Here is a 20,662-nt window from a genome sequence, read left to right on the forward strand (position 1 = left end):
TTTTTCTTCATGCTTATATCTCCACCCAAAATCAGGGCCTGAATAATTTAATATCAATTAAATAATAATATCAATAATTTGGCCAATTTAATATCTAGGAATACGTTCCAAGTTCCGGTATACGCTATATAGAGATGGATTAATTTTATTGTAAATATTTCAAAATTTGAGAGACACGATAAAGAACAGAAATCTTTGCAAATTTTACACGTGCTGGTTTAACGTGTATCTCTGCATACGTTAGGCTACTGAATTGTTCTGAAAACTCGGCTGTCGCAAATCAAATTTTTCAACGAATAATCCCCCATTGAGAATTCTCGAGGCTCCTTGCTCGGAAATAAAGAAGCTTGCTCGCGGAACGAGAACAGAATGTACGGCTTTGACCCCTGATCGCATAAATAATTATGTTGCTCCAACGTGAAATTTGACCAAGCATGCAATGGTCAGAGTATAACGCGAAAAGTTCAACACCCATAAACTCAATTTCCCTTTGGACCTTGCCTGGCAACGTTTTAATCTTCACGAGAGTAAATTTTGCAATGAAAAATTAAGAGTGGTAAAAAAATTCTGAATTTCTTAATACGTAATTTATAGGAATAAATAATGTGTACGGTAAAAAATATTTAGTTCGTTAAAATGGTCCCAGAGGTTTGGTTAAATTTGAGAAATAAGGAAATTAATTAGAATAAAATTTAGTACCCCGTAAAGGAAATAAAATAAATACATATATACAATTAGAATAGAAATTTGTGAAGTGTCGAATGGGAGTTTGACGATTCCCTTTGAAGGTCTCGTTAGTCGAATGTACGCGATCGTTACTTTTCTCGTCTTAATTAATGGTCGAGTATTTACGCGAAGCTATTTGGTAGTGGAGGCAGTTACTGTGGCTTTCCCTTTATATTTTTTTATCTTAATGATATTCGAGCATCAATCGGCACGGTCCAGGAAAAATAACTGGTTTCTCACGAAATCATATTAACAACATTCCTCAATCTTCACCCGATACTTCCCGGCTACCAACGTAGAAGGCGCGACATGTCTAATATTTGTCACGATATATTCATTTTGGGAATTGGTGGTTTAAGAGGGATTTATACCTGGGGACGAAGGTTATCTCTTTCGAGGGGAGGAAATAAGGCCTTAACACACAGTGGAGGAGCTCGAGAAATATTTAGGAAAATTCAAACAATTTCAATAACATCACGATGCGTTGTAGGTGGCTTGGTAACGATTCGAAAGAAGCAAGAACTACGTAAAGCTTCGTTCACACGTAGAACATTGACAAGGAAAATGTTTAATTATTACAAATAATAACAATGCTCCATTTAAAGTTGATCCATAGGTTCAAAAATGTTTCTTCGGTGAAAATAAAAATTACTTTCGAAAGGGAATAGAATAAAGCTTCGTTCACACCAAAAATGACAAAGAAATCTTAAAAAGTTTTATTTAATTGTTACAATTAACAACGATTCATCATAAATGTTACTCCATGCTTGTATACTTCTTCGGCACAGACGAAGTTTAATTTTAGAAGTGAGTAAGGTTAGCTCGATAAATCGACTAATCGATCCGTTTGTGAGCGTCGTGAAGAAGAAAAGGGCTTTGGCATGTTTTTACGCGATTCCGATGTCGATATTATCGAGGATAGAGTAGCGAATAAGGCATCAATGGACGATCGAGCGCGAACGGACGATACTAGAAACAAGATTCTACAGGCTAAATTCCTTCTTGATTGATCCTGTACGCGATACCGGCATTCGAGTTGCACGGAATCTTTAACTTGAATTACCCGGAGACGGAGAGAAGGTAGGAAGGAGAGAGATTAAAGCAGTCACGCTATTACCGAGAGACGCTCTTCATCTTTGGGCGTTTACTTTAAAGCCGGAAAAGCGACCACCACTTCTGTCTCTCCCTCGTCTTCTTTATTTATTTCTTTCACTTCGCACACCTTTTCCTCTCTTCTACTTCATACACTTCTTCTGCCATAAACTACATCAACTTCTTCGTCTTCTTTGTACACTTCTTCAACTTCTTCTTCGACGTACACTTCTCTTTCATCCACACTTGGTCCTCTTCCTGCAATTCTTTCTTATCTGTCGCTTGCAAAATCCTTGTGTCCAATCTCACCCTTTAGCTTGATTTCCTCATCATCATAACGTTCGAATTAAACAGCCTCCATTTTTAACCTCCTTCATTCTTTTACACCTCTTCTGCCTCGATCTTTATTTCACGAATCTTTCGACCAACATTTTTCCTCCCCCTTACTTCAACCCTTAACCCATCCGTATTGTGACGTAAACGCTCGTTAGATCCAATGAAAAAGATGTCTCCCATAGCAAAAAAAAAAAAAAAAAGAAACAGAACGAGAAACAAATTTCTTTAAACGGTAGTGATTAGTATACTTGAAGAGTTTCGTGCAGCGCGTGGCAAGTTCGATCAGTCGTCACGTGTCGCGTGTGTGTGGTATTCTGGTGTATATATACATATTCATGGATACATGTGGGGTTAAATGACACCTATTAGCGTTAAATTCGTCGTATATACGAGAGAAGAAATCGCCGTCGGCTAAAAGTGAGATTAGGCATAAACGGCTTCAGAATTCTCGTTATCGAGAATGCCAAACTAAATGTTCTTATTCTATCCCCCTCGGCCACTTTCCCCCTCGTTCCACAGTCTTTCACTATATTCGAATAACGGGAAAATCTGCTCGAAAAATAAACGCTTAAATTCAAGCAATCGGATAAAAATGTGCGAATGACACATTGGATTTTGCAAACATTTATTCATTTTATTGCGAAAATCAAATGGTCCCCACCAGCGAAAAGCAGCCTCGATTCAATTATCAACGTGCAATTTCTCTATTCGACCCATGTTTACCTTCCAACTGCAATATTTTCACGCCAATCAACTCCTGCGTAAAATCGAACGTTTCACTTCCATTTGTTACACGAATCGGAATGAACAGATTAAATTGGTTATGTACATCTGTGTATATGTACAATTGGAGATGATTGTTGCTTTTTTCGATTGTCTTTTGGGCCAACACAACAAAGTCGTAATCTTTATTTTTGGAGGGAATCTATGATGGGAGTTCTTAAAAAAGAGATCAATGGTGATTAGCAAGCGAGTAGGCATCGAACTATAGCCACGTAAATTTAAAGAACAAGCAAAGGTCAACGCGCAGTGTTCTAGTTGGCGTATTCTTGGATCAGCCCTCTCACTCGGCCCAGTCGATCTTATTCCACCGTTAAATTCGTTCATCGAAGTTACGGTGCCAAATCAACTGTGGAAATTCTGCCTCGTCTCTTAATCCCAAAGGACCAAAAGGGAACCGTGAGAAGGTCTCTCGTGTCTAATTCTAAAGCCACGTGTTAAATTTGTACTGATCGAGCAACAAAATTAAGCGTTAGATCGAAATTATCGTTCTCGAAGAGAAAAACCTTTCATTCTCTAAAAAATCTTCCGTCACAATGGAGCTAATCTCGTATTGCTGAACAAAATAAAGAAACACAAAATGATGTGTAATTAAAACTCATTTTACCCGGCGATAAAAAAGTTCATTTTCATAATTCATTATGACGAGTTAATTAATTAAATTAGATACCGTGGAGCAGTGTTGAAAGAACGAGTTATCGTCGAAGCAAACTTTACAATCCGACCAATTATTCATCCCTGTCACTCGTAATTAGTCGTGACTCACGTCGCACAATTCGTGTCGTTGCTTATTAAACGTTCGAAATCACGATACGGTAGAGCAAAACTTCCTGGACGGTCAATCTGGACCAGAAAGTTCTGGAATTAGGGTCACTGGCACGAGGGGGGTCCCTGAGTAGAGGAAAAAATAGGAGATTATCCAACGAAATGAAGAAAAGTTGTGTAAAAAATTAGTCATCGGAACAAACACTAATGAACGAGGTTTAATACACACGTACATAGTTATGCAAAGAGGAATAAAACTAGAATTAAAATTTCAAAACTAGTATTTAAAAAAACACAAATTTGTTAATAAATTTCCATTAGATACATCTCCTAATTTTGAATCTATTTTTAAAAATTGTATCACCAAACTATCATTGACTCTAAAACTCCGAAAAGTTAACGACGTAAACTCGTGTTCGCAAAATTGTTCCTATTTGCATAACCACTTGCACAAAACATAAAATAACTTATATAGTATACGCAAGAATGGTTGAAAAATTGTAACTCACTGTAGTCCGAAGTGTCGTCGTTGGAACCATTGACCGTGCCATCCGGCAGGATCTGCAAGTGTCGATTCTTCACATACATCTGGATTTTCCGGGAAGCACCGCTGATGTGGGAGAGATTAGCCGACCTCTCCGCCCTGAAACTACCGTCACCGTTCGAATCGACCGGGGCTGCCCTGGCCGCACCGATCGCACTTCCAATAAGGAAAATCTTCGCGCCACCGTATTTCACCGGGTGAAACTCGAGCAATCCCCTCTGGCCAAACACAATCAAAAATAGGAGAACTACGAGCCTCGCGTACACGCAACTACCGTAACCGTTGAAGGTCGCCGAGCTCCTCCTGCACCTCCAGTTGCGTTCACCGATCACTCCGAGACTCTCCGCTGGAGCGTCGCTCCCGTCCAATCGAGGATCCTCGTCGGAAAAATTCGGAAAACTCTCGAGACCGTCGAAAATTCCTTGACTAGAGTTTTCACGCGACTCTGATGCGTCACCGATGACGTCACTACTCTTCCGCTGACGGAGAGGGTTTTCGGAAGCGGAAGCGGAGGTTACGATCGGTATCGGGCAGTCGGCACGGTAATGACAGTGCAGCACCCTTGGCCCGCCCGTGTCGATCTCAGCTGGCATGACGCTCTCATCCAGACTCCTTCTCGATCCCTCCTACCAATTCTGGCAGCCCTCTCGCGATTACCGAGCACTCGCAGGATGCGACAGCATCGTTTAACCTCACCCTCTTCCCGTCGTCCAAAATTTTCTTTGCCTGCTTCCTGGCCTCGATCCTCGTCGAGCTTGGCCCAAGGACATTCGACCCGCGGATCTTCCGGAGGATCTAGTTGCATCCGTTCTCCTCGCTTGGATCACTCGACTCCCCGAAATTCGGCGGAGGCAGTATCGTTCGATCCACCATCGTACCCCGATCCTTCGACCCCAGATCTTGCATCGTGTTGCCGTTACCTCCCTCGATCTGACGTTAGATCCTAGATCGTGCTTGGATCGGTCGATGTGCCCCGGATCAGTCTTAGGATCCTATATCGTTCCTGGATCCCTCGTCGAGTCCTCGATCCTTCCCAAATCGAAGGATTCCAGTCCCGGGGCCGAGGGACCGTTTCTCTCGCGTTGACACACTCGACTCTTCAGGGTGGCGAGGTTGGTGAACGCGTTTGCCGGCTTCGGGATAAAGATGTCTCTCCGGTTGCGAACCACGAAGGTTATCCTCGGCTAATCAGTCGCGCGGTACGGTCGAAAGGATCTTCAAGTAGAGATCGATGCTTGGAACGGTTTTGTCGTGAGTTTTACTACCGGTTTACTCGGTGATCAGTCGATCCCCCTCCGTATCCTATCAATCGCAAGAACCTCCACCGAGACACGATGTCAGCACCGCCTTAACGGGTTCTGCTGTTCTGCTTGCCTGCTCGGTGGTGCCCGCTGCCTACTCCTACTCCCATTCTCTTTATGCTGTACCTCCTCACCCCCTCTTTCTCCTCCCCCTCCTCCTCCTCCTCCTCCTCCTCCTCCTCCACTTTGTCCTCCTGCTCAATGGTCCCTCAAATCCAAGACACTTCTTCCAAGCTAGCCTCGAACAATCGCATCCAAAAATTCTATCGCACTCGATATTCACAATCTCACCACTCTTTTCCACCAAATCACCCCGTTTCGCGATAATCCACGCCTCCTCCCCTCTCTCTTTCGGGAAAACTCACAGAACTCGAGGGTCGCCCGCTCTTCATCCAGGGGAAGTCCCGCGTGTTTCACTCATTCCGACGAGGATCGTCGAAAGGAAATTATGGGATCGTTTCAAGGGGGTTAATTTTTTTTGTTCAATTCTCATTCAAGGATTTTCAATCTTAATTCTGACACGGACAAATAGACAGAGAGAGAGAGAGAGAGAGAGAGGGTAAAGAGAAAGAGGGAAAGAGAGACACATAGAGGGTTATCCGTGCGGGGTCGTCGGATGATGCCGGTGCGGCGTCCGAGAAACTACTGAACGAGTGCCGCGGTTCTGTTCTCTCAGTTGTCTGTTGCTCGGTTCGGGCTCGGGCCTCGGAGGCTTGGGGGCTCGGGCACGCTCCTCCTCGGCCGGCTCGCTCTCGTCTCGTCTCGTCTCGTCTCGCCTCCTCTCGTCTCCTCTCGTCGTCTCCTATCGTATCGTATTGTCGCACAGCAGAGCAAACCGAGCCGCACAGTAGAATAGAGCAGACGGTCGCGACAATCGACAGCAGCCGAGAGTGAAACCAACATCAGCTTACGTCCATCGACTTGCTCTACTGCCTCAGCCCCTACCTGTATCCCAATATCCTTAAGTCTGTCACTCGCACTTTTTACTCTAATTGATCTTGTATAATTACGAGGATTCTTGCACCGATGCTGCCTCGGCCTAACTGTAACCCAATATCCTTAAGTATGTCATTCGCATTTTTTTTTTAATTGATCTTGTACAATAATTAGGAGGGCTCTTGCACCGATACTGCCTCGGCCTATCTGTTCCCAATATCCTTAAGTCGTCACTTGCACTTTTTATCAATTGATCTTGTACAATGAAGAGGACTCTTTCACCGATACTGCGTCGACCTACCTGTAACCCAATATCCTTAAGTCTGTCTCTTGCACTTTTTTTTAATTTATCTTGTACAGTTACGAGGACTCTTGTACCGATACTGCCTTGGTTCACCTGTATTCTGTAATATCCTTAAGTTTATCACACTTGCACTTTTTACCAATTGATCTTGCACAATTACAAGGGCTCTTGCACAGAGTTCCCTGGAGATTGTTTTTGACAGTGATAAACGTGATCAATATGGATCATTTTATTGATTTAGCAGTACAGAATTATCTGGTAACACCTCCTCTTCCGCTATCGAGATTCAATAATTTTATGGTTCATATAGGTCGAACCATTCGAGTCACTTTGTTTATTAACATTTTATACCAAACCATCTGTGACGAATTTAGATCATTCTACTGACTCACTGATACAGAATAACGTGAACTACTAAGTAACGTTTTTTTATTATTTTATCAGAATCACGTTCTTATACAATTTGTAATGATCGAATGCTTTATACTCAATTCTTTATCACTATTTAACACCTGAACGCGTGACGAATTTGGATAGTTGTTCTATTAGGAATTTACATACTCGTATCCTATCGTGTAACACTTCCTCCACTGTACCGAAGTTTATAAAACTTGACGAATCTGCGTAGTTGCTCTACTGCCACGATACTCTATTTAACTAATTCTATTCGTGTTAAAGTTCTCGTCCCTATCCTAATTATATCGAGAGAATTCCCTTTAGTACTAATTAACACTGCAAAACACGAGTAATCTGAATTACATCAGCTATCGTATCCTACCGTGCAACACTTCCTGCAATATTTAACACCAAAACACGCGACAAATTAGGGTAATTATACTCAGTCCATAAATCTCTATAGTTGATTCTTTTTTGACTCCTTTTACCCTTTTCTCCACTCTTCGTTTCCTTTCGTTTCTCACAAAATTTAATCGTTTCTCCACTAACCTTATAATCCACACCTAACATATTCTTTCATGTATAACACTCACTGCACTATTCAACTGCACAACGCACGACGAATGTAGATAATTACATTCCAACCACAAATCTCAATAATCGATTCCCCTTTGACTCGATCATTTAACCCTTTCTCGATTCTCCGTTTCCTTCACGGATATTCGTCCCCTTCCTAGCAGGAAAGGCCTTTTTCGTATGGATTGATTTAGGAGGAAAAAGTCACAGCTACCGGGAAGATGAAGTCAAAGCTCAGATGTTCGCCGGAAAGGACCGACGTTGCGGCAGCAATGAAGGACACGCGCGGACACCTGCGAAGATAAATTGCTTCGGGTGGATTGTTGCACGCGCTGCGAGATACTTCTCGGAGGTTTTCTCCGGATCCTCGTTCCTCGTTGATGCTGTACACTGTTGTTACTCTTTTTCTTCTTCTTCTTCTTGCCCAACCGGGCTCGTTTCTTTCTCTTCTTTCTTTAATCTCCTTCATGTCTCTCTCTCTCTCTCTCTCTCTCTCCCCCCCCCCCCTTCTCACGCTCTCTCTTTCTCTTTATGTCTCCGTTTCTGGATCAAGTGTTGCTTGAACGCTCAACGATCCGATCGACCATAATGATCGTTTATTCCGCTTTTCCTCGTCTTCTCATTCTTCTCCATTCGATCCTGCCTGACTCCGGCTTTAAAGCTATTGCGCATCCTCCACCTGACAACAGAAACCAGAGCTTCGTCAAGATTTTTTCTAACTAGAAATACGGATAAAATAACTGTCTGGAAAAGGTTAATTAAATTAATTGTAAAGTCTAACTTAAAAATGAATTGTTTTCAAATAAAGTCCATAAGCTGGCCTTTGATCCTCGTTAAAATACCACCCTTAGAAGGTTTGGTGATTGATACAAGACCTTAACAGGTTTTCTTTTATAATTGTCTGATCAAATACCTAAATTAAAGTTGGCTTTTTTATAATAATTGTGTCAATAGTATTCGTACAAAAATTAATCAAAATTTTAATAAGAATAATTGTTACCAATAATATTTAAACTTTTTATTGATGTAACTTATTAATACTTTAATAGTACTTTTCCTCTTTCAACGAATAGCATGAGTCAGTGCTAAATTTGATTTATCATCGGCTCGTATACAATCACAGTGATTTACTGCCCAGAAAACGTTCCATCTAAATGTTTCATGCCCTTTTGTCAAAAATTTTAACAAACTTTCTCCTAAAATTGTTCCCTAATGACTCCAGTAATTAAACGTAACAATAAAACTTGCATTTTACCATCACGAAAGTAGAATTTTTGTCCCTGGAATAAGATAGGGGTACTTTTATCTAATAGATGCTTCAACGCTTTTGTCTCATATTAGTTTCGTACATTTTTCACTTTAACCCGGGTTTTTTTTCTGGAAAAATGTCAATGTGAAATAGGAAGAAAGTTACTTAGGACACATTTATGGCGCGGCTCGCAAAGACAAAAGCTGAGCTGAAGCGACTCCAGCTGGCTGACAGCTGAAAAAAATGACGAGAGATAAGAGCCTTACAAAGTGATAGGGCCTTTTCCAAAAGGAATATGTCGCAGATTAGTAAGGCGCCAGGAGACCTTACCCTTTTCCAATTTTGACCACACTCACATATCTCTAGTATTTTAAACGAGCTTTCTTCATACCATGCACGAAAAGATTAGCCGAGGCGGAAGCATCAGCCCTTCAAGAACAATAGTAGACTACATTTTCATCTTGCAGATAAAACTTTTAAAAAACTGATTGACGTTTCCTGCGATAGATTTATCTTAAACAGTGCAAAATTCACAATGTAGTATTTCATTTCATCATGCAAAATTTCTTAGAGCAAATTCAATAGATAAATTATATTTTTTTTATTTAAAAATTATTCTCTTTTGCTTCTTCTAACAGTTTTTAATTGATCAAATGTTATTACGTGGATAATCTAACGTAAGTGCGAATAGAAATACATTGTTTTAATTTAGATGAGTCTTAATAATGTAAAAAGCAATATAAGCGTGGAGGGAAAAAAATCGCCCAACGTGGGGCTCGAACCCACGACCCTGAGATTAAGAGTCTCATGCTCTACCGACTGAGCTAGCCGGGCATCTAACAGTGTGATCCAAGATACGCCAGTTGTGGGAACACTGCTATTTATAGACTAACTGTTTAAAATAGCTCCCTTGCACAGTTTTCCACTTAATTTTTAAACCATAATTTTTCAGTTAGAATTAATTAGATATTTCAACGTAAAGAAAATACAGAATCTATCACTTAAATCACCTCAGAACAGGCGAATGAAATCATTAAAACGTGATGGAAAGGGATAGCATATTGATAAAGATATCATTGACTGACGGTGGACAAAGAGAGACGAGCTAATTATTCGCTGCTCTCCCCCCTTTTCTCCCTCGTTACACCTCTTGTTGGGAAACAATTTCGAATAATAAATGAAATAAATATATTATTTTAATATATTGTGTGTGTGTGTATGTGTGTGTGTGGTATAAATGTGTGACAAAATTATTTTGCATGGTTTTGATTTAATTAAACTAATATTAGTCCCTGAGTTTTGATTTAATAAAATCCAATCTTGCTGATTTTGGATAGTAGCAAAATCTGTCGGGACGAATTACAAGTGCAAATTGTTGGACAAATTACAGGACTAAAATGGAAACGAGATCTGATATTGAGAGTCCTGTTATATTTCTGTTAGTATAGCTTTAAATTTTTATAATTTAATAATAGAGCGGTGTGCGTGGAATGTTTACTTATTAGTTATCAGCTTGGTGATTTCTTGACCAAAACAGGCAGCTACGCGATCACGCATTCGTAAGAGAAAATGAACGGGTAGAAAAACAAAAAGGAATGATTGTAAGTACCATACATTCAAAACTGTTAAGTAAGCACACCTCACCACTCATGCAGACACTCACGTGGCTCCAGCTGAATGCCACCAGCAATAAGCAAACCCTACATTATCCTAAACTCAATATTATTATACTTCTTAAAAATATGATGCAACCTTTCCCTTCAAAAACTCGAAATTTTTCAATGAAACATTACTTTTAATACTAGGAAAAAACTTTACTCGTTTATTCGAATACTCGAAACTTGTATAATAAATTATACAAAACAAAAAAACAAGTCTCTATGATTACAATACGTATATAAATTTACTAGTTATAAATTAATTAACCAATTTTTAGAACTATGAAAACTTACTTCTCGCGTTAAATGCGTTACATTGTACTAGAAATGGCAAGAGAGCAATACGAGCGAGACAAGGCATGGATTAGAGATAATTGATAATCTACAGTACCCGGTAGACGTTACAATGTATGATTACTTCGAGAAGACTTTAGTGATAATAAAGTAGAAAAACCTTAAACACAGGGAAAGGCCTCTGGCAGTTGTTTCATAATGAAAACATTAAAAGTAACAAATTAGTAATTATGAAGAAAAGTTGGATTAAAAGAAGGTTTGGTCTAATTGTGATTATGCATCGCGTGTATGTGTGTGTGTTCCTGAGATATGGACGAGTCTAGTAAAGCTATAATAAGAACAGTGTGAGTGTGCTAGAGTAGGGAGACAGAAAGGGGCGGGGGGGGGGGGGGGGGGAGGAGGAGGCATTTAATGCTCTCAGGGCGCGACTTTTATTTCTATTGGGCAGTAATAAACGTTTATCGTAATAACAGTGATTAGAGAGGGGCAACACGGTTCATGATAGAGCAACTGGGATATGGTCAGACTGGTGCTGTTGCTTCAACTGTTGTAGCTGTTGCTGCAGCTGTTGCTGCTGCGTGATTGTATTTAAGAAGCTTCATGAGAATAGGTAGTTGGCAGCCCTCGTTTGGTCTCGGTGCAACCACCGCGTGCTTCTCTCTCTCACTCTCTCTCTCTCTCTCTCTCTCTCTCTCTCTCTCTCTCTCTCTCGACCCTTCTTCACGCTTTCACAACCGTCAAACAAACTGCCTTACACTTTATACCTAATTAGATATTTCGTAATTCCTGCCAATAAATCACCAAATTGATTCACTCTTATTAGTAGCACAATAGCAATGATAAATCTTCCAATTCTCATTTAATTAATCTTTAACTATACCGACGTGCCAATTTATCAACGTGACTACAGAAATGCAAGGGGATTATTTAAAAAATTTCTTATTATTTATTTAATAATTTTATTTACGCTATTTATATACATTACGAGTTTTCATCTTGTATGGTGCTATTCAGGGAGTTACATCATTAAATTGGTTGGTTAATGTATGTATATTTTTTTGAGAGATAAAGGTACGATAAATATAAATTTCTGATTCGGATATTTTTAAAATAAACTTTTCAAATCTGGTATGTTATATTACTATAAAACAGCTAGTGTTATCATTAAAATGTCTTTTAATATTTATTCTAAAATATTATATGTATAATATAATATATATATATATATATATATATATTGTATTATATCAAACGCACGTCTCATTTACTCGTAGATAAATAACTGAAATAGAGAGAAATATGCGATGGCTAAAAAAAAACAATGATGTTACATAAAAATGAAAAATAAATTAATATGTTAGGTCTTTCAGATCAGCACGTCCATATTAAAAGTTACACCTCATCGTTAACTCCTACGTTCATTCACGTGCGGGGTTTGCACTGCAGCATTCATAAAACTGACGACCTTTCAATTCCTCTCTCTCTCTTGCAATTATGGATTTGTACTTTCTCCATCGCTGACAATTTTAACATTTTTCGATATTAGTTACTGTATAGCATATGTCTTTTTTCTTGTGTCCGTTCTTCATAAATATTTTGCTATGATCAAACACAATTTTCATAGAAGCTTGCATGATGTATATTTATGAATCGTTTAACATAATTGCAGCAATTATCCGAATGAGCTTCTGACTTCAACGTTGATTTCTCTTTTCACGCGTAAACTTCTCATTTTTGTGTTTATCATGTGGTATAATAAAGACATTAGAAAGGTTTCAACCAGTGTTTTGAGCATTATTTATTTGTAGGTAGTTAGTCAAGCTGGAACCAGGCCATAATTTTGTGAAAAGAAGATAACAGTATCAAGTATTCTGGAATAAATTACTAAATATTATTTTTTCGTTATAAAATTGACCAAAATAAATAATTTAATGAGAAGTAATAAAACTTTATTATACCAAATGCCATATATTTATTATGTTAAAAAATTAAAAACGCATCAAAATTCATTATAAATTAGATTCTTTTAATTTCGTTTGGATTTGTCAGTCTTACACGTGAGCCTAAAAAGGCTTATATTGAAATATCATACGAGAGGTAGCAAAAATTCTTAGAATTATCGAGTTCCTCCGTTAATATTAAATATGTAAATTTTCTTTGTCGATTGGGCCGCTCTATCAAGCGTTTTTTTAGCTGAAAGGTCTTCTCTCAAGGGTCTTTCGACTACTTATTAGTGGAGGAAACTTCCCATGCACGTTTCTCCATACTTTCTTACAATCGCACCCAAATCCTTTCCTCCTTGACCCTTCCTTTCTCGCTTTACGATCCTCTGCTATGTAAATTCGTGAAAATTCTCAGGAACAAGGAAGTCCCACGATTATTTCTCACGGAATTACATTAATTACCACGGTTATCATTCAATTATCGTTTCCAAAGTTAAACTTTACAATACCGAAATGCATACTTTTTAGTTCAAAGTGTTTCCTCGAACAATCCAAATTAACACGTAAAAATCGTGGCTTTAAAGAACTTCTTTCATAAAAAATCGTTTTGTTGAAAAAAATTTTTATGCATCTATAAAGTGTAAAATTGAGAAACGATTTTAGTGCTGTTCTGTGCGTCTGCCGAGCAACAAAAGTTTTATTTCTCTGGTGATCTTCGTTCGAAGTAAGACATCATGAAATTCTTTCTAGACCTCCCAGCGATTCCCCCCTAAAATATAATATTTTTTACTGGAACTAGACGTCGCGTGATCGGTAATAGGACGTTTTTTTCTTTCGGGCCCGTTATAAAGACCCGACGCCTCTAAACTTTTTTTGCCTAATTTTATCAAGCACAGCTTCCTTAAAAAAATCTATTCGATCAATTATTTTATTTCCTTCCTCGGGGTAAATTATAACGATTCCAGAATGTGGGCTCTTAATTGGGAAGTGTTACATATATATACTGCTAAATTGGTACAATAAGAAAAGCAGTCCTTACATTTTCGAGACAAAGCTTCTTACCAAAAATAAGTCAAGATTAAAAAATCTCTAATTAACTCAAATTATAGCCTCTTAAATTTGGTCTCGTGTTTGCTTGACACCCTGTATATCGAAGAATCAATTATCTCATTATCATATCGATATATCATTCGCACTGTCAATGTGCACAAGCAATTAAATGTATCAACTCATGGCTGATTGGGTCTTTTCAATTAATTAAACTAGTCACTATGACGTAACAATTCAATGCCAGGGGGCTCATCCATTCGAGACTCGTGACGGCAGGCTCCACACAGCAGGAGGTGGAAGCGAACTATCCTTTCCACGCATTATATGATTCTCCTTCAGCAATACGTCCACACATATCTATCCTTCCACTTTTATCTTCGCCCTAACACTTTCCATAAAGCCTTTATTGAATCGCTCTGAAAACAAACGTCTTTTGCAAAAATTCACTTTTTCAACATTAATAAAAGTCATAAATAAAAATATCAGATAAATTTTGCACAGGTCGTTGAAATTTTTTAAGGGACACTGATCATTAGGCTCTCAATGACAAGTAATTTTAAAAATATCGTGAAGAAAGAGAAAGAACAGACAACTTTTTTTTATACAACTTATAAATTAATACTATTGATTTTTCTGGTTATAGATAACTCAAGATTGATACACATATTCTTATCAAATTCTTTCTATATATTTAAAAATTATTATTTTTAAATTACTCCCTGCGATTTACACACTGTCAAAACTATACGAGAAATGAATTTCAATATATCAAAAGAAACATTAACTGCAACTTATCATTAGAGAATAACAAAAATAGCTTCATATACATTCCAAGCAAATTTTTCAACAAGACGCAGCAACATGTTAGAGGAGACGAGCGATTCGTTTCTTCAGACCATAAATCGATGCTGTTGATCGTTCCTCTTTATAATTGCTCGAGATTGATACAAAGTTTTACTCTATTTATTTGTATCACAATTACTCTTTCAACTGCATTACTCTGCAAAGAAATAATTCCAATTTATGAAAAAAGATATTTCGTTTTATTTCTATTCCAAGCAAATTTTTCAACAGGACGTTGCAACTTGTTACTGAACACAAATGATTCGTTTGTTTTGGATCATAAATCGATGCTGTTGATTCATAGATCATTTCTCTTTATATATATATATATATATAGATTACTCGAGATTGATGCAAACTCTTATTAATTTCTTCATATGATAGGTCACCCGTTATGGGCCACACCCGCATTTTTGTCTCGCCCTTTCAGAGAGATCCTGCCGCAACGTGACTTTTCCCAGAAGCACGTACACCCTAAAAGGTAATGCATCTTCCACTTATTACAGCAGAAGAGCGGCGCGTTCGATCGTCCAATCGTTTTTCTGTTTTCCCTAATTAATTATCCTCGACAGTTACCAACGCGTTTCGCATCGTTTCCCGCGCGCGCTTTATGACTTTTTTCCCCCGTTTTGCTTGGAGCAAGGGCGTAAAACTGGCCGTGCGAAGCCTGCGTGAAAAATAAAAACGCTTTACGACCAATTTTAGGATCGTTGGCCTATCGATCCGCTCGATCCTTAATAATCCTCGTATTTCGATCGTTACTGCACTGCACCTCTAAGCCTAATCGTTACCTTTTCATCCTTATACTATAGCTATATGTCTACCCTTGAAAAGGGAAAATTCTTGAAAATAGCTGTGAAATGAAATCCTCGCCTCGGTCTTACAGTTTATGTACCTAACACTGCTTATTTCGAAGCTTTAAATTATCTTGTTTCACAGAAAAGAGAACAATTTTATTATATTATCACCGTAGAAGAAATGAGATTTCCTCTATAATATTTTTTATCCAGTTTTAAAATTACGAAATATTCTCGTTGAAAAATAATGTTTGAAACTATTTTTGACTTGTTGGAAGAAGCGTTAATTGACTAAAATAAGTGTTTTTTTTTTTATAGAATAGCTGTTGATTAGAAGTAGTATATACTTGGTTCTAATCAATAATTAATTGAATTTAAAGAAACTTGTTCCAGTCAAATTCAATTTAATACTTATAATTAAACTTCATTAATATCAAGTAAATATTTTATTGGCCATTTATTTCTATCAAATAATTTTGTTCCAAGTGCACCAAAGCGATGTTAAGAAAAGAAAATTGGTTTTTTATTTAAAAGACATAATTATTAATCGCTTTATCAGTGGTAAATCGAGAAACTGCGAAAAGGAGTGGAGAGAAAAATCCTAGGAGCCACCCGCGGTTCAGGGTGACTCGATTGTAACTCGATTGGACGCTTGAACGATTGGTTTCATCAATCACTGCATCTCCAATGAGATGCTTCGAAAATAGAGCCTCGACGTTACAAGAAATATCTGATTTTAATTTTCAACCTGTGTGGCGTTTTAAACGAATCGCACCTTTCCCACACTAACCCCTTTCTCATTCCATTAAACATAAGTAGAGACTCCTTTTTCCACTTATCAAAATTGAAATATTGGCTTGGAATTAAGTGTAATCAATTCAATTTACGTAAAAATATATAACAACAATAAACAATAAAAAAAATACTTTTTTGCAAAAATCAAATAATTAAGCCTATATAAAAATATTCTTGCAGTAGTATGTACCTACATATATATACACATTAAAAAATTACTCGAGGAAAAACTTGAAACAACTTGGTAAATATCTCATTATAAATATCGTTCGCCCATTGTTCCGATTAATGCGTGCTTGTAGCCTCGCCATAGGGACACCCGTAGCTCTTCCTCGTGAAACGAGAGTGCAAAGGAGAATCCAAAGACCGAAGAGAAGTGGGAGCTACCGAGTTGAGGCTACAGGGCGCCATCCTCGATCGCGACTCCATTTTCTACCCGACCAAAACCCGCCAGATCCGACTGGACGATAAAAAAAACATTCCTACGTCGATTTCTCAAAAAGGAAAAAGGAGAAGGAGCTCAAACCAAAAGGATAAAAAAGGAGAAAAACGATGAAAGAAATGACTCTTCCTCTGCCTTGTCTTTTCCCACCCTCGCGTTTCACCGTTTCTCCCGTCCCCATTTAACCATATCCCTCGATATTCCGATATAACGTCCTCTGTCGCACGAACTCTTCGAATTCGTCCGTTAATACCCCCTCCACACTCACCTCTTCCGCTCGAGAAAAAAAATCAACATCCCCCGCCAAAGCAGCAAAGATTCCTCCAGAACTTTCTCCATCGCGGGATTACTTTTTTCTACGTGACCTCACCCTGTGAAATAATGCTAATGGGACTTCTCTCACGTATGAAAGCACGTGGCACCGAACCATAACGCTATATATAGCCGGAACCAACAATTTTCCTGGGTGAAAAGCACGAAACCCTTGGTCCCTCGTTATAATAAAGCTTCGAGGAGACCGTCGCTCTAATCCGTATTTGTCCACTGCGAAGAAAATTCAATAGCCAATCAGGAATATTAATCGTCACGATAAACGCTACTTGACCTTTTGCATTAGCCGCCACACGCATTCCTTTTACGACGGTCCTTTGCTCTTTCCAGTCCCCTCGCTACTCGCTCTCTTCGTTACAGCCCAGTGATTCAAACGCCACGCGCTTCTACTCGTATCATTTTTAAACTTTGGTTCCATACTCGAAATTCTTATTTATTCGAGAACAGGACGAATTACCATGTTAAGCTTCTTCGTTGCTGCATGGTTAAGAATTCAATGGGAGGATGAAATTAAATAAAGATTGTTTTGGCTTCGTTCTTCGGGGAAATCGTATTACACGTGATAGCTGTACTTGATGGAAAGTTTATTGAAAAATATAAGAATGATTTATTATAATATGTCATTATGATGACTAATCTTGAGAAAAAATTGTTATTATTTTTGGTTAATTTATTTAAAAAGTGTATAATTTGTGTAATTATTGCTCCAAATTTTGTTTCCTTTTTACGAGCTCGAAGTGTGTGATAAAATTAAACAGAGCTTATTTTAGATCTCCCTCTCCAGGAAAATGTTTCGACAGGTACGTACCAGACATTCGATCAAAATATTAAAAAATATAACAAAGCTTTATTATAATCCTGCAATTCTAATAATATTAATAATTCAAAAACAAAAATGAATAATTATAAAAGTTCTAAAATCAGAGTCTACAACCCCTGAAATATTTACCTAATTATTGCGACCTACCGAAAGCAGTTTGCAAGCGACGCCTGTACGTGTCGGAGGACTATAAGGAAGAATGATGATGAATCAACGATTGAGGAATTTTTGGCGTCAAGTGGTTGGTCCCCCGAAAGTTGCTGGGAGCTGCCGTGTAACAAGGCAAAAGCGAGGAAAGAGGAGAAAAAAGTATGGAAGCCAGTTGGAGGTATCCAGAGTTTAAACACGACGCTAATACATCATTAAAGGCACGGATCCGTTAATAATCAGGCCTTCTGCCGACTCACGGGGACAGCTTATAATCGATAGACTCTCCGACGAAAAAAAGGAAGAAAAAAATTGAAAAATATTCCACACTGCTCTACCCCTATCATTCTGAATTTAGCACGATACCCACACGTGGATGAGAACGCGAAACATCGACACGTAATCTGTCACGGTGACTCTGACAAACACACTTATCCGGTTATCTCCCTGAATATTATCAAAATAATTCCTCGTTAATCAGCCATGCCCTTCTTTATTCGTGTTCCTTGCTAATTGAAATTTTCAACGAGCCTGTTTGTTTCGTTACTCGCCCTTTCAGAGATTTTATCGGCCTCGCAACGAGTTTTCAGATATCCAAGCGCACCGATAACACAGCAATTATTTATAGTTAGCTTTTCATTAAAAATCCTTGTTTTTCTTCCTCCCATCGGGGAGACTCGGAGCCTTATAGGCGTTATTAACACCATGCTACACGATTTAACTCGTTTAACGTTCATAATCGTCGATCGCTCCTGTCAAAACAGCCTTCCAATGCATCATGCCAAGAGGACAGGCCTACTTTATCCCAGTTTCATATCTGACGCCTCATAATCGATAGACCCACGTCTTTCAAAAAAATCATTTAATTTTAGCGCCTCCGGGCTGGCTGGTCAACAGTGTCCCTGCGTTTCAATCGAGTCAATGTGATTTGGAAATCGAGTGTCTTGTGTGCGATTGTTCGCGAGGGACGATCATTTCTGTTATCTTCGTGGTACTTTTGTTTAAATAACGAAGTTGAAGGGTTTAAACAAAATTAGAGAAAAAATTGTCGCTTTTATCATTTTTATCTTTCAGTTTAATTGGGAAATCGTAGACTCGTTAATTTTCTGTGATTCCTGAAGAAACTCGAGTTTGCCTATGACGACAGCTGACTGCGGTTAAGGTTAAAAAGGAGCAAGGTGCGGGAAGTGGATAGGAGACGAATTTATCCGATGTTTTTCATTGACGGACTTGAGACAGATGCCGTTTAAGCGTCTAATGTAAATTCCATTGCGTTTAATCAGTAAGATTAATTGAATGGGATTAGCTCACTCCTCGGTGCTATTCTTAGAGGCATATATTGTCGTTGGTCCGTGGCTCGAGAGACCGTGTGTCAATGCAGCAAATCGTTTAGAATCGTTCTTCTTATAAACTTTTTCATTTTAACGATGATCGTCTATATTTAGAGAATTATAATTAGTTCACTCCTCGCAATTCTTTTCTTAAACTTTTGTTTCGTTGCTCGAAAGAATTAATATACATCAGTGCTGTAGAGTTTAACAATAGTTACTTTTGGCAAACTTTTTTCACTTTAATTAATACACACGTTGACAATCTTAAAACAAATATTTCCATATATAATCGTTCCACTTTTAATTCTGAAGAGATTTTCAGCTTTGAAAAGAATTTACAGTAAAATTAAATCAACGTTTAACGTGAACCAAATCTAGGATAGAAACTTAAAAACCGAAATTTATCGAAGATTTATAAAAAAAAAACCTGAATCTAAGATGAAATCAAATACGTGAAAGAAGTTTTCTTTTCTAGTGGAATAAAAAATTAATTTCGATAAAAGTAATAGATATAAAATATCAATTATTATGTACTCCAAACTTTTATATGGTAATGTATATTATAAACTAGTAAAAATAAAGAATAACAAAAAACATTAATAAACTTGCATTGAATTGCACAACTGGCTTGAATCAGTAAATGGAATTAGACGAGGTTAAATGGTAAATGAGAGAATTGTTTAAGTTTGCTTCGCGTGAAACAGTTGTTAATACAAGCGTAGCGTTTAAAAGTATCTGCGAATTAGTTTTGATTGAACTTGTATAAAGTATTCCATCATAACTCTCGTCTAAGGATCAGGTCAACGTTTTATCGTTGTTCGAGTTCGATCAGGACCATTAAACTCACGGAGGTCTCAATGCTGAAGTCAATCGGTGCTAATCCGCCACGTGCCGTTACTACCAACCAGTTTTACGGACTTTGTCCCTATCTTTGAAATAATTTACTCCAATCACAAACAAAAGAGTTAATTGACTATACCTATATACTACATAAAAAATAAAATAAAAGGAATTGCAAAAAAAATATTTAATATTCCATGTTCAATATTTTATCATTAATTTCTGCATCAATTTTTATTTTACAACAATAAAGAGAATAAACGAGCAGAAAAGCTTTGTTCGAGATTGAGTCTGAGGGCAATAGAGGTTCTCCAGTGGGGTCGATGGGATCAAAATTGATATTAAAATTTTTTTATAAGGATATAGT

At 38.0% G+C, this 20,662-nt stretch overlaps 1 protein-coding gene and 1 non-coding gene across 3 annotated transcripts in view; both read right to left on the minus strand.

Annotated features, from left to right (window-relative positions):
- Nucleotides 1–5,601, minus strand: part of bnl (branchless) — a 53,559-nt gene extending 47,958 nt beyond the window's left edge. For both annotated transcript variants that reach the window (XM_066728415.1, XM_066728416.1), the window contains exon 1: nt 4,209–5,601. In XM_066728415.1, coding sequence (XP_066584512.1) covers nt 4,209–4,836 — 628 coding nt within the window. In that variant the 5' untranslated portion in view covers nt 4,837–5,601. The remainder of the gene's footprint in view (nt 1–4,208) is intronic.
- A 4,165-nt stretch (nt 5,602–9,766) lies between these two features.
- TRNAK-CUU (transfer RNA lysine (anticodon CUU)) lies at nt 9,767–9,839 on the minus strand. The gene has a single exon. It is a non-coding gene; the product is annotated as a tRNA-Lys (tRNA).
- Between the last annotated feature and the right edge of the window lie 10,823 nt (nt 9,840–20,662).

This window comes from Prorops nasuta, unplaced genomic scaffold (genome assembly GCF_024137725.1).
Source record: "Prorops nasuta isolate Cenicafe-Biocafe unplaced genomic scaffold, Cenicafe_Pnas_1.2 PNAS00006, whole genome shotgun sequence".
In the NCBI taxonomy this organism is placed as follows: Eukaryota; Metazoa; Arthropoda; class Insecta; order Hymenoptera; family Bethylidae; genus Prorops; species Prorops nasuta.